Genomic DNA, 14,841 nt, shown 5'->3' with positions numbered 1-14,841 from the left:
GGGGGGGGGGGGGGTTTTGGGGGGGGGGGATTTCATGCTATTGGTATGCTGATTCAACCCTATATAGCTGATCTTTCATTTATTCATTGGGGTTTTTGATTTTAAAGTTCTATTTTTCTTGTCAATTTGATTGATTCATTTGTCAAGTGAAACTTTCACTTTCTAGACCCATTAATTGTGTAAAGTTCAAATCTTTTGTTATGTTGTATCATTTTAACTTCTTAGGTGAAGTTAAAGTGTAATAAACTTGCAGTTTTTAGCATTTTATCAATTTTTTGTTTCATGTTTCTTTTCTCTCTCTTTTTGTTCTGTACCTTTTAATGGTGGTCTATTAAAGGCACTGTTATTTGTTAAAATACCCGCTTACTGTTTAGGAAACTAAAAAGAGAATGTATTTAAAAGCTTGATTTATGGGTTGGTTTGTTAAACTTTTGTGTATTCCAACTGGAAAACAAGTACTCCAACCATCCCAATTTATGTGGCACCATTTGACCGGACATAAAATTTATGTAATAACTATTCTTACTTGTTCATTTGTATGGCTGTAAATTATTTCGTTAAGGGGAAATGATCATTTTAAAGTTAAAATTGTTTCCAATTATGGAAATGTGGTCATCAAAAAATGTTTCCAATTATAGAAATGTGACATTCTTTTTAGAATGGACTGAAAAGGAAAAAGTGTCACATGAATTGCGAGGGAGGGAGTAAAAATTTGATATTGATCCTAGTACACTGCTAGGTGTTTAAGATTAAATGGTGACCTCCTGCTACCTTATTTGCAGTTATTGGAGTATCAGGGAGAAGAAGGAGCTTTATCTGTTTTTCCTTTCGTAGCTTTAATTGACTTCTGCTAATTTCTAGAATCTTGTACACTAAAAAGCATTCGGTACCTAAAGCTATGATCTTTTGGGACCTCAACAAGCAAATTGTTGTAGAACTATGCTCTGATCTTGCTATACTTCTGATACATTTAAAAAAACATGTGTATCGGTATTCAGCTTCCTTCGCTTTCCTAACTCAATGCTGAAATCATTTCAGGACAGCAATGGCAAACAAAAGCATGGGGGACAATAGGACCAGGACTTCTGTGTCAATATTTATTGTAGCTGGTCTCTGTTTCTTCTTCTATTTGCTTGGATCATGGCAGAGAAGTGGTGTCGGGAAGGGAGATAGTATAGCTTTGGCAGTCACCAAGAGTGGTGAGAACTGCAATATCCTACCAAATCTCAATTTTGAGACTCGTCATGGTGGCCAAGCAGGTAGTATTGATGATTCAGGAACGGAAGTCAAAAAATTTAAGCCATGTCGTCCTCGTTACACTGATCATACACCATGTCAAGATCAAAAGCGTGCTATGCACCTCCCAAGGGAAAATATGATCTATCGAGAAAGGCATTGTCCGCCTCCAGAAAAGAAGTTGAATTGCCTTATTCCAGCACCTAAGGGGTATGTCGCCCCATTTCCATGGCCAAAGAGTCGGGATTACGTTCCATATGTGAATGCCCCCTATAAGAGCTTGACGGTCGAGAAGGCCATTCAGAACTGGATTCAGTATGAAGGTAATGTGTTTAGGTTCCCTGGAGGAGGGACACAGTTTCCTCAAGGAGCAGATAAATATATTGATCAGCTTGCTTCTGTAATCCCAATTCAAAATGGAACTGTTCGGACTGCTCTGGACACTGGTTGCGGGGTATGATTTGTACACTGAAAACCTTTCTTATAGCAAAAGATATCCATGTCTCAGTTGTTTACCTACTTGAGAAGTACTTCTTGTTGTTGTGTTGGCTTTTTTGACTAACAAATGTTTCATGACACCAGGTTGCAAGTTGGGGTGCTTATCTTTGGAAAAGGAATGTCATCGCAATGTCATTTGCTCCACGAGACTCACATGAAGCTCAAGTTCAGTTTGCTCTTGAAAGGGGTGTACCTGCTGTAATTGGCGTCCTAGGAACAGTCAAAATGCCATATCCATCTAGGGCCTTTGATATGGCTCATTGTTCTCGCTGTCTAATCCCATGGGGAGCTGCTGGTATAAATCTTGTGTGGTAGTAAGAATACCTTCTTGATGACGAATTGTAATTTCGAAAAAGTGTGACCTTTCAAAATTTTGGAAGACATTTGGTTTTAATTTCTTCTTTTACTTGTTTTTTCTTTATGGTTTATTGAAATCTTAGCCTTTTCGGTAGCTGTTCTTTGTTGTATATCATAGTCTTTCTTCATACAGATGGAATCCTCATGATGGAAGTTGATAGAGTTCTTCGACCTGGTGGCTACTGGGTGCTTTCTGGCCCTCCGATCAATTGGAAGACTAATTACAAGGCCTGGCAACGCCCCATGGAGGACCTTCAGGAAGAACAAAGGAAAATTGAAGAGATTGCCAAACTTCTTTGCTGGGAGAAGAAATCTGAGAAGGGTGAGACTGCTATTTGGCAGAAAAGGATGGATGCCGACTCATGCCGTTCTACGCAAGAAGATTCTGAAGCTACACTTTGTAAATCGACAGATCCAGATGATGTCTGGTACGTCATCATTCTAAACAGTTCAGTTTTATATGTTGGAAATTCTTCCTGCTTAAAGCAAAAGCTAAAGAGAATATGCTTCTTGCCTACCATGAGTGGCAAATTTGTGCTACTGTAAACCAGGTTGCTAAAACTATACAAGTACTTTTTGGAATGATGTGAACTTTTTTCATTGGACAAACTGTGTTTAAAGAAGGTCGCAGTATGCGGAAAGATATCTAGAAGTCTCTGTACTTACAGTTTTGTGATAATCTGATATAGTGGATATTTACCTTGTGCAATTACCATCCAAGCCTGTTGGTGCAAGCTAGTTAGATGCATAATACAGAATTGTTTCTAATAGCCTGGCCGCTTCAAGTGTAGCAAAGTAATAGGATAAACTCTTTCATGTCACCTAATACTACGTATATTGCAGCGCAAACTCAATTTTGAAGATCAAGTTTCATGGATTCCATTATTTTGCTTCTGTTGATCAGGTACAACAAAATGGAAGCATGCATAACACCAAGCAAAGGCAATGGTGATGATGAAGGTCTAAAACCATTCCCTGAGAGACTTTTTGCTGTTCCTCCAAGAATTGCTAATGGACTAGTTTCTGGAGTCTCTGTTGAGTCATATCTGGAAGACAACAGGAAATGGAAGAAGCATGTTAGTGCTTATAAGAAAATTAACAAACTCATAGACACAGGAAGGTACCGTAATATCATGGACATGAATTCTGGACTTGGAGGTTTTGCTGCAGCTCTTCAATCTCCCAAGTTGTGGGTTATGAATGTTATGCCTACGATAGCCCAGAAAAATACCTTGGGAGTCATTTATGAACGTGGGCTTATCGGAATTTATCATGACTGGTACGGCTTTCTCTCTCCTATGCTCAATTGTATACTTATCTGGTATAGTTGTGGCTTTGATAACTTATCAAGGATTTTTCGTTCGTAGGAAGTTCAGTTCTCTTGCAACTCGATTTTGTGTGAGTGATTATTAATCTTGTATTCTCTAGTCTTTGGTTTTAAACGCAAAGGACCATCAAAGGAAACCTTTGTTCTGTATCAATGGCTTTGAAAAAAAATTAAGGAATTGTCATATGAAAGGACACCTTGATCTAATGTTACTTTCATTTATATGTTAGTTTGCACTTTTACTTCTTGTTTAGGTATAGTAGTTATAACATGAACTTAGAGGATACTATAATCACGATCCTTTAGGTGAAGAGATAAATATAATAAGAGGCCGTAAGTATCTGAGGGTGTAAAATTTAATTACACATATGCACACAACTATATAAGTTGCTGCATTTGTTTGTAGCACCAAATCTTTTCTGCTTCGTGGGAATAAGGAATGTCAATCCTATGCAGGCTACTTTAACAAATTGCTTTTCTAACTTTGTCTCTTCATAAGGAATTCAAACTATTCAGTAATTTTCTCTTCCTCTTGTCCTGCTGAAAAGCTACACTCTGATAACAGTTATTGTGTTTCAGGTGTGAAGCGTTCTCTACATACCCAAGGACTTATGATCTCATTCATGCTCATGGTCTTTTCAGTTTATACAAGGACAAGTAAGTATTTCCACTTCTCTTTTTTTTTTCCTTTTCTTTTTTTGTATTTCAGCTCGTTCGCCGTTGAGATCAAGAACCTTAGATAGTATTGTGGCTGTTAAGAATGAGGCTAAATGCCAATCTGACATGACTGCAATTTGGAAATAAAAAGAATAAGTCGGTGGTATAATTTTACACCACCATCTCCTATTTCATATATAGAATGTTTTGACATTATTCCATTTTTATTTGTCCTTTACTACTTCCAAAAGTTCAAAATAATCAAACTATTCAATTGTCAAGCTTCAATATGATCGTTCTTGATCAAACTCTTTTCAACTATTATTAATATATCCTTAACACTAATATAATATACAAGTCAAGTTAACTTCTTAAACTCAGTCAAAAGTCAATACCATGATATAAATTGACTCGAAGGAGCACACCTAATTGCCTCCTTTGAATCCCATTCTGAAATTGAGCTTTATGCAACTAGCATAACTATAATACTATGAATGAAAATCATGTCTTATTTTAGACCAACTTGCAATTTTCATTGGTGCATCATGTTTGTAACTGTCAACTTTAGTTTTAGACCAACTTGCGATTTTCATTGGTCAGGTTTGTAATTGTCAACTTTACTTTTGGACCAACTTGCAATTTTTATTGGTGCATCATGTTTGTAATTGTTAACTTTAGTGAGTCTGGTTTGATCATGTGACATAATCCTCCCTCAGTAGATGCTTTTTTTGGGTAAGCTGAGATCTACACGTAAGCACTTGTTTTTTAATTGTCATGCCCGGACCAGCTTGTGCACACCTCGAATAATTTATGGGGTACTTGCTGCCCTCCACCAACAATAGGTATCAGGTAACGGTCTACCAAGGCCCGGTTAGATGGGAAAAACTCACCTACTCAGTATTTTTGCCTCCAGTAGGATTTGAATTTGGGAGGTTGAGACCTCATGGTTCTCCACCCACTTCATTGACCACTAAGCAGTAGACGCACCCTCGGTTGCACAAGTAAGAACTTTTCTAATTTCTATTAGAGTTAAGAGATATGTTCAAAATAAATGCCATTTTTTGGAGGTTGGCTGGTTTGTTCGCATATGAATTCGATGCTAGAACAACAGGTTAAGCAACTAGAAAAAGTTTGCTGAATTGATATATAGGCTAAAAGGAAAAATAGGTCAGTTATAATGGACGAATTCAGCAACTATTTAGCCGCTTAAACTTGTAGGTAATTCTAAGGAGTAATTTCAAATTCAAGCACGGGGTTCCCTGTTGTATATTCTACAAGTAGAGGCCAAGTGTATGTTTTGACTAATCCAGAGTCTATTATTTCTTCTTGTTGGTAACACAGCCTGCTTTGTGCATCGGGCTGCCTTTTTTTTTTGGTTGCTGTGTCGCCTTTATTATGGATAAGATTCCAGAATGTAATGGGGAAGAAGCAAAAATTGCTTTTTTGCTTTTGGTCAAGTTAGTATTCTAACATTCCTCTGTTGGCTTTTCTTTTTTGAAATCATGAAGGTGCAACTTTGAAGACATTCTCTTAGAGATGGACCGTATTTTGCGGCCAGAAGGCGCTGTTATTCTGAGAGATGATATAGATGTTCTAATTAAGGTAAAGAAGATAATAGGAGGTATAAGATGGGACTCCAAATTGATAGATCATGAAGACGGTCCCCTTGTTCCCGAAAAGATACTGGTAGCAGTAAAACAATACTGGACTGTGGGGGATGATAATTCCACATCCACACGATAAGATGCCAGTGAAGACAGTGATGGTTTAATGGATCCCAAGGACCAATACTTCCATTATCGAAGTTCAATGAGTAGCTTATTACAGAACCTTCAACACAAGAAATTTTTGGTCGATGAGACGAGGCTATATGGTGTATGTGTGTTTAACCTTTTCTATTGATGGATCCATAAATTATATTGTATGATATTATGCTTTGTAGAACTTGCATTCATTTATTTTTCTTTCTTCTCTTTGAAGCCCCACACTACATGATGGATCTTTTCTGAAACTTTTGATGTATTCTTAGGAGCATTTTCATCCCTGATGAAAAAAACAGATGTTGTACTGTGTTCAATTCAAGTGGGGAGAAACCACTTAGCTTTCCTGGTCTCTTGTTGGCGTTTGAACCCTCGTCTCTCGTGATTCATTTTAGCTTTCATTAACTGCATACATTACCAAGATGAATGTTTTTTCGTCCTCCTTCTAAAGGACGTTGGTTGCATCTTGAATCGTGGTGACAGATTTAGCGAGGGCGTTTGCCACGCCATTACCTCGCTTACTTGTATGTTTCTTTGACACTTAAAGTCCTCATTGATATCTTGTAGTTTCTGGGGAATTTTGTGAATGTCATTAGCCATGTTAAAGATGATCATTGAGTCTGAATTCACAGCTAAAATTCAGTAACTTGATGAAATTTCGATTAGTGTTGTATGAGCTTCACATGTAACTAATTACCATCTCTAAGGGTGTTCACCAGTTGGTTTGGGTCGGTTATTGGTCAAAATCAAAATCAAACCAATTTAGTCGGTTTTAAAATTATCAAAATCAAATTAAATCAAATATTATGTACATTTATCGGTTTGGTTATTTTCGATTTTGGTTTGATTTGGTTCGGTTATTCGATTATTAACCATACATAAAAATAAATGAAAATTTATTCAAAACGTGAAAAAAGTGACAACCATCCATTCAAACAAAAAAATGGTTAGAATGAATGTCATTACAGAACTTGTGATCATTGAATTTACTGGCTAAAACTTCAAAATTCACTATTTTGGCATTAGAAGAAAGAGACTGACATTCTCAGTCACACAACAAATTTCGATAGATACTCATATACATGAAAGATGAAACCAATAACATAAATGTTTTCAACTTGGATTTTTTTTTCACAAGTAAATTATAAATAAATTTTGATGAAACATATATAAAATCTTTAAAATTGTTTATGAATATAAATATTATGTATGTATAATAATAAATTTATGTATATAAATTTTTGATTCGGTTCGGTTATTTCTTCGGGTTTTTTCGAAAAAAACATAACCAAATCAAATACTATCAATTCTTAACATTAAACCAAATCAAAATCCAAATTAAATCAATTTATTTAATCTATTTAGATTGATTTTTGTCCAAACCATGAACACCCCTTACCATCTGTATTAAGTTTCCAGATAAATTTTGATGGCTTCAGAAATCAATTCCATCAGTGTACCATGGCACCAGACTTATTGTCCATACCCATATGAACATTCCCTTTGATTATTCAATATTTGAAAGTTACTGAAATTAATTAATCTGAATTCAAATCGATAAAGGTAAGATGCTCCATACTAGAAAGTTCTCTATTCTTAAGACTCGAGTCCAAGACCTCTCGATAAGTATTCATAGAAGGTTAGATGCTCCATGTTAAAACTTGAAATATGCCATGTATCAAGTTTAATATGGCTATAGTTTTGGTGATTTTGCTTGAACTCAAACATCTTGTCCAAAATTATCAGACTTTGTCAAGTTCAACACTAGACACCACAGATTTGAAGTATATCGGAGTGCATAGACGTGTAAAAAAATCTTAAAACTTGGTACAGGTTAAATAGCGGTGTCCAAATAAGGTACACGTGAAATTTATACATCTCCACAATCATCTATCAGAGGAAAAAACATAGCTATGGTAGAGAACACTTGAGAAAAAGATTAACTCACTTGATTGATACACAAACCAATCTTGAACCTGTAGTCTTCTTCTACCTACAGCTAATTAGGGGAAACCAGACACTATAACGAAAAAAAAAAGACATTATTTTCCTTTTTTTCTTTTTCAACCTCAAAAAGAAAACCAGTAATACAACAATATATGCAGAAACATATATAATTATATACAGATTACTGAGAAAGGCAAATACTGGGTAAAATTGCAGTGGTACATACTTTAAACAAGGTCCAACCCAACAGTTTTGTCAGTCATCCTTGCAATCTTTATCAGGTCTAGCTTCATAACCCCCTTCTGGTCTTTCCACGAGTGCATATGGCATATACGTACCAAGTATCCTATCCCAGGTAACAAAGAAAGGCTGTGAAAAGTTATACTTGCTTCCGTAAAGTTGGTGGTGAATATCATGGTATGCTGAGTTGTTTTTAAAGACGATATGGAAGAGGTTTCCAGGTAGCCATAGTCCACAATGATCATCGACTGTTTTGATGGTAGCAAATGAGAAAAAGAAGATGGAAGCTCGAGGAGACATGCCTGAGAAAAGGAAAGCTAAAGCTCCACCAATAGTGTCAAGTAACAGACCCTCTAAAGGATGATTGTACAAAGCTCCGAATGCATATGGAACAACTAGCCGATGATGCTGAGAATGTATATGCTTGTATAAGAACTTGTTTTGATGCATGTAGCGATGCATAAAGTATTGCCAAGTATCTAAGATGACCATGGCAACAAACAACTGTCTAACAAGAACAAGGAAGCCATGTTGATTTCCATCAGAGTCGCCATCATTACCTGTGACCTGTTCGAAAAAGTTTAAGTTTAGTGAACAAGATAAACAATCAAACTTTAGCTTCCAGAAATGAATCGACATATAATCCCAAACAATGAGAAAGTTTGGAAAAGAGAGCGCAAGTGCAACAAGTTATTAAGTGGACCTAAAACTACATGAGAAAAACTACTTGACTATGGCACGACTATAAACAGTTGCAGTATCAGGTAATGAACATTCTAAAACCCAAGGTCGAATAATAATCTCCAAAGCATATGATGTTGGACTAGACATTTGCTTAAAGAATATAAGCAACCCAACCACCGATTGGCTGCAGTATGCCAGAAGAGCTATGGTGAGATGTATGCATTAAGCTGTAACTGTGTAACTAAAGAAATGAAAAGTAGGACCAACAACTCCAAAGTTTAGCTTGAAACAACATGGGATAGAAGTAAAAGTCAACTGCCTTATTTGTGGTCATGGAAGTTGAACAGAATGCAAACATATTTGGGATAAGGTAGAACTACCACCCTAGACTACGACCGAAATTTCAGAGACACACCTTAACTAAACTAAGGTCCTATTACCCCCTGAACTCATTTTTTTGCTAATTTTGTACACCTTTTTGGCTTACGTGGCATCCAAATATCTCTCACGCGCCTCATCTGCATAGAGTCACGGGGTGTGCCATGTAAGCTAAAAGGTGTACAAAATTACAAAAAGAATGAGTTCGGGGGTAATAGGACCTTAGTGTAGATAAGGTGTCTATGGGATTTCGGTCATACTTTATGGGTGGTATTGAAGGAAAAACTGTAAAGATCATTGATTGCCATCATTTTGGAGTATGACCAATCCCTGAATCCTGTAGGAATCGCCTGCCATCTTCCACTTCAATTCTAGTTTGGTTTCAAAAAATGGTCATAAGCTGCAAATTTGTTTCCATATGCCTCAAGCCAGGTGATGTTTTGTACCCAGCCCAAATATGAAATACCAAAATCAGTTTTCCCCATATTTGGAAGAGATTACAATCTCCATAGGCTTCTTTTATCCTTACCAAATCGCCACACCCATTTGATTAAATAAGCCGCATTGTATGCCTCCAAGTTCCTGATTCCCCAATCCACCCTTTTTTCTCCTTCTCACTAGTCGCTACCAAGTCACACTTAACAAGATTTAAGGCTCTTATTTCCTTACTTCCACTCCACAGGGAATTTCTTTTTGATCTTATCGCTTCTTTCATACAATAACAAGGACATGAGATAGGTGGAAAGTGAGTCAAGCATGTTGTTGATGAGTGCAACTCTACCTCCTAAGGATAGGTACTGCCTTTTCCCAGTCGCAAGCTTTTCAAATCTATCCGCAATCCTATGCCACACTTGTTTAGCTTGTATTTGGCACCCGAAGGCATGCCCAAATAAGTTGTACGAACTCTTCTGTCTGACACAATGGAAAGTTGAGATTTTCCCCACGTTAAACTTCAGCCCAGATACAGTTACAAACAAAAACTGAATGACTCTCAAGTATCTCAACTGAACTTCCTCAGCCCGGCAAAGGATAATTCTATTGTTAGCATAAAGGATGTGAGAAGCTTCCAATCTATTAAAACCCTGCGTCCCAACATTAAAACATTTTATCCAATTCTAAGACATGGCATTGCACAACATTAAACTAATTCCTTATATTGCCAAGATGAACAAGAAAGCAGAGAGATTCTCTTGTCTCAAGCCCTAGTATGTGGAGAAAAAAACATTTTGGTGTCCAGCTGATTATCACAGACAACTTCACATAGATATGCATCACTGAATTCACCCAATCTATTTATCACCGAAGCTACTTTCTTTTAATAAATAGAGCAAGTATGATCAATTTATCAATGCTTCTTCAACATGAAGTGTTAAAAGTTGAGCTTCTCAACATCTCTGGAGACATATCAAGAAGAGAGAGGAATCCTAACTTCTAAGAAACAGCGAGGAAACATAACTTCTATAGCTTGGCGTAATTTATTCCAAGAATATAAAATCAATTCTTCTCCTTTCTAGCATTGTCACCTATCAAATGACAAACAAATGATACTGAGCTACTTTCTATTCCAGATACTAACAAACTTGTAACTCAACCAGCAGTTAAAACTATTCGGCACATTTTGCTTCTGATAGTTACCCAAAATCGTGCTATTTCCTGGTCTGTCTTCCCTTTCCCTTCAACTTAACGGAATAATCTGCCAACCTCAGCATTTTAGAATATACATATACAAAAAAAATTAAATGTATAAGTTCAGACAAAAGAAGGCACAATGTTTCATAGGTTTATAAAAAGATAGGGTACTTCAAAAAGAATAATCCCAATAACTATCTATACCAGCTACATAGACAAGCGAATATATCTGTCCCTGTATCAGCCAAAAACTATAAACAATAGGGAAGACATCAATAAGAAGCCACCATCCTTTCCACAAACTATGCAACAATTAGACTTAATGTTTGTGCAGAAAAAAGTCCTAAAACGTCTTCATATTATTAAATAAAGCAACACATATGCCTTTCAAAGCCAAAATCCGTAATGAAAAAATATTATTCCTCATAAGTCGTAACATCCTCTTTTAATGGAATTTCCTCTTCCAGGCCCAACACAGGGAATGAAATACCGTGCAAGTGTAAACTGCACATTACTTACACCAAACGACATATTTAAATCCAAAAACTTAAAGATCAGAAGTAAGTTTGAAACCTTCTGTAGCCAGATGGAATCCACCATTACAAGGTCCATCAATCAAGCATTCCACTATGCTCAACCCAAACTATATGGGGTTAACATTATGAGTCATCTATATGCATTCTGCCTTATCCGGACCTATCTCATCCAATACTAATTAAATTGTATCTTTTAAGGCAAATAGTCACAGACGGAAGGCGAAAAAATTATACAAGGAGTTGCTAAGAATCTTCCAAGAAAGAAAATAAAGCTAATAAACATGTGCAAATGTAACAATGTATCAATCTCCACTTCTCTCCATATGTGAAGATAAGAAATACCAGATAGAAATTTGAAAAGACCGAACTTTGCAATATAAACTCCACCGTCCTGCAAGACTACATAATTATGCAGCATAAAATCTAATCGTAATGTTTCAAAAAAAAAAAGACTAAAGGTCCTCAACATATTCTAATAAGGAACCATCCGACAGTGCCAAATTCAAAAATAGTAAATTATTCCCTTTCATAACAGCTTCCTCTAATCCCTCTTCCAACCACAGGGTATGAACACACCGTGCAAGTATAATTGCACAACACTTGCACCAATCTACATATTTTAAACCTAAATTCAAGGATCAAAAGGAATTCCGAACTTTGGTCAAAATGAAGCAGCAGCCACCAGTAAAGGTCAACCCATCTATCATCAATCATAGATCTTCAATCTCAAATTAGATGGTTATACTAACCCTCTGTACCCAACTAATCAAACAAATGAATGCTCAAATCCAATTCAAAGTATCTATTCTAGCTAAATATGTTTCTTTTTACAGTGAATATACAACAACCATCTTCCATTGAATCGCGATACGCTTAGCTAAATTCAAAAACAATAACAAAGACTAATTAAACTGCTTCAAGTAAAAATACAACAATCTCCATCTATCAAACTACCAACAATGGTAAAATCAATCAACAAATTTGCAATAAAAAGGGTGATACGGTAACGAACCGCGAAGAGAACAGTAGCAACAACACTTTGAACAACCTGTTGAAGAAGAACCCCTTTAACAACCTCTTTCTTGGTAACCAAATTCTTCTCATCTTCATCTTTCTTAGTATGTAACCTATAATTCTCCATACCCCCAAGCAAACAATACAATCCTGAATAAACCCAATACACCACTATTGGCAAAATAGTACCCAACAATTCATCTGACACATGTAATCCTCCTCTAACAACATCATTATCAATACTCATATCTCCCTAAAACAAAAGATTCTTGAAAACTATGATAAAAAGATTCAAACTTTACCCAAATAAAACAAAAATCTTGAATACTATAACAAAAAGATTCAAACTTTATGCAATTAAAACAAGATTATGAGGGAGCTGTGAAAAGGGATTTTAACATTTATGTAAAATAAGAGTTTATTTATGGTAAAATGGAGGATTTGGAACTAGGGTTTTCAGAGGAGGTGGATTAAAAATTGAATTCTCTCCCAAAAATTGAAATTGGAAGGAATTCAAGAAAACACAAAAGTGTAAAGCAGGCAAAAAAAAAAAAAAAAAGGAAACAAGAATCCTAATAATGATCTATTTCTGGTTGGTTATGTTCTGTGACTTTTGTGATTTGAAAGTAATAATTAAAAGGACATTATTATTGTTATCATCAACATATATGAGGAATCTAGAAAAGCTTTTTCGACAAAGAGTACTAATATTAATAATAATCGTATAACCATTTTTTTTCATAAAATAAATAATTTTTTCTTTTATAAATTGAATAAACTAATTTTACTAACATGAGTTGTGGTGCATTCGTAGGAGTAACTTCACCCTTAGTCAAGTGTTTCGGATTCCAGCCATGAGTATGGAAAAAATCCTGTTGAAAGCGTCATCCCCGAATGGACCCTGAAGTGCACGATTCGAATTTAATCAGAGTTTTAATGTGTGCTCCGAAAAAAATAAATTAATTTTGAGATCAAATGACTTTTTTTTTTTCAATTTTAGGTCAAGTATTTCAAGATATTTTTATTTGTACGCCCATGAATAATTTATTTTGACTTTTTGTACAAAATATTAAGGTTATGTTGAATAATATTTTTCTAGGAGCAAGGATGGAGATAGACAATTATTTGTATTGTGAAAAATATGGTGCTCAAGTCAATTTGTATATATTTTAATTAGTTTTACTTATAATTATTTATTTGATAATTTTTTTTTATATATATATTGTTCATATAATGAAAATATGTGTGTCAGGGAGTCTTTAATTATGACTTGTGCCGGGCAATTTTTTTTTAGAGAATATTGCATGTGTTGTTGTATTTTATTTGTAGAACAAGATTTTACAGAAAATTTTATTTTGATTCGTGACTTGTGTTATTGAATTTTTATTTTGTGATATAACTTATACCACTAAACTTATGGCTTAAGATACAGATTGTATAATTTATCTTGTGCCTAATTACATAATTCGTGTTATATAATAAATGTTATGTAACATAACTTGTATAGTATAAGTGTGTCTCAGAAATTTTGATCATAGGTTGAAGGGGTACTTGTGCATTTTCCCCATAACTTATGCTATTAAACTTATGCCTTGAGGTATGACATAACACTTAAATATACTGTAGTTTTATACTTTTTTCATTTCACAAAGAATGATCTACTTTGACTTGACACATAGCTTAAGAATATAAAAAAGATCTTTAAATTTTGTGGTCCTAAATTAAAGTTATGTCAAATGTGCAAAATTATTTTTTGATCTTATGGTCTTAAACTTGTCACGTGGAAAGCTAAACTTAAAATATTACCAAAAAAGAAAGATGTCATTTTTTTAAAGGGATTAAAAAAAAAGAATGTCATTCTTTTTTAAACGAAGGGATTAATTAATTTTGAGAGGTAAGTACTTTTTCATCTTTAATTAGAGGTTTTAGGTTGAGTTCATTTAAGTACAGAATTGTCTTTTTTAAGTAATGTAAGATTTTTCGACGTGAATTTAAATTAATCAGGCTACAATATTAATATCAAATACAAAATTAAAAATTAAAAGAATTTGAGAGATGTGAATACGTGCTGAACAAACATAGGAACAATGTGGAACCATCGACATCGCCAGTTTCATTTTAACTACTTGGCTGCTTGGCTTTAATTGACTTTCAACTACTTAATTCATTACAAGCAACTTAGAGTAAGCGTTGATATAAATATCGAAAAATTGAATAGAATCGAATTAATATGGTCCTTTCAATTTCAGTTTAGGTTTGATTTTTCTTGAAAAAAAGTTTAATTTTTCGATTCAACATTTAGTATAAAGTATCTTCGATATAATATTTAGTATAAAAATATCTTCAATTCAATGTGCGAAAGATCTAAACTTTCATTAAAAGTATTTTGAAATAATAAGTATTACAATAAAAATTTAAACTCGAAACATTTTAACATTCAAACTCACTTGTAAATTTTTTATTTATATTTAAAAGTTCTATTTTTCCTTACTAGGTAGGTCATTTAATTGTAGCTGCTGAATTCATATGGTTTCATTAATTGAGAGTTTATCACCAAGTTGATGAATGCATTAATTAT

The 14,841-nt window shown here is 34.7% G+C and overlaps 2 protein-coding genes across 3 annotated transcripts in view; one reads left to right on the top strand and one right to left on the bottom strand.

Annotated features, from left to right (window-relative positions):
* Window positions 1–6,204, top strand: part of LOC107007031 (probable methyltransferase PMT2) — a 7,287-nt gene extending 1,083 nt beyond the window's left edge. For both annotated transcript variants that reach the window (XM_015205509.2, XM_015205513.2), the window contains exons 2-7: window positions 1,039–1,690; window positions 1,819–2,029; window positions 2,225–2,519; window positions 2,996–3,370; window positions 3,998–4,075; window positions 5,584–6,204. In XM_015205509.2, the coding sequence (XP_015060995.1) occupies window positions 1,046–1,690; window positions 1,819–2,029; window positions 2,225–2,519; window positions 2,996–3,370; window positions 3,998–4,075; window positions 5,584–5,818 (1,839 nt within the window). In that variant the 5' untranslated portion in view covers window positions 1,039–1,045 and the 3' untranslated portion in view covers window positions 5,819–6,204. The remainder of the gene's footprint in view (window positions 1–1,038; window positions 1,691–1,818; window positions 2,030–2,224; window positions 2,520–2,995; window positions 3,371–3,997; window positions 4,076–5,583) is intronic.
* Window positions 6,205–7,642: 1,438 nt separating this feature from the next.
* LOC107001981 (sphinganine C4-monooxygenase 1-like) lies at window positions 7,643–13,009 on the bottom strand. Its single transcript, XM_015199949.1, has 2 exons — window positions 12,262–13,009; window positions 7,643–8,589 (listed from the first exon to the last, which is right to left on the bottom strand). The coding sequence occupies exons 1-2, from the start codon at window positions 12,508–12,510 to the stop codon at window positions 8,038–8,040; spliced, it is 801 nt and encodes a 266-aa protein (XP_015055435.1). The 5' UTR covers window positions 12,511–13,009; the 3' UTR covers window positions 7,643–8,037.
* Window positions 13,010–14,841: the final 1,832 nt, after the last annotated feature.

This window comes from Solanum pennellii, chromosome 1 (assembly GCF_001406875.1).
Source record: "Solanum pennellii chromosome 1, SPENNV200".
Lineage (NCBI taxonomy): Eukaryota > Viridiplantae > Streptophyta > Magnoliopsida > Solanales > Solanaceae > Solanum > Solanum pennellii.
This window is presented reverse-complemented; position numbering and strand designations above follow the sequence as displayed.

Bases quoted from the DNA above. Each gene is read 5' to 3' on its own strand.
- LOC107001981 (XM_015199949.1), bottom strand. From the start codon at position 12,510: ATGAGTATTGATAATGATGTTGTTAGAGGAGGATTACATGTGTCAGAT. The intron at 8,590-12,261 runs GTTCGTTACCGT...TTTTTCGAACAG, and splicing joins TTGCTACTGTTCTCTTCGCG to GTCACAGGTAATGATGGCGA.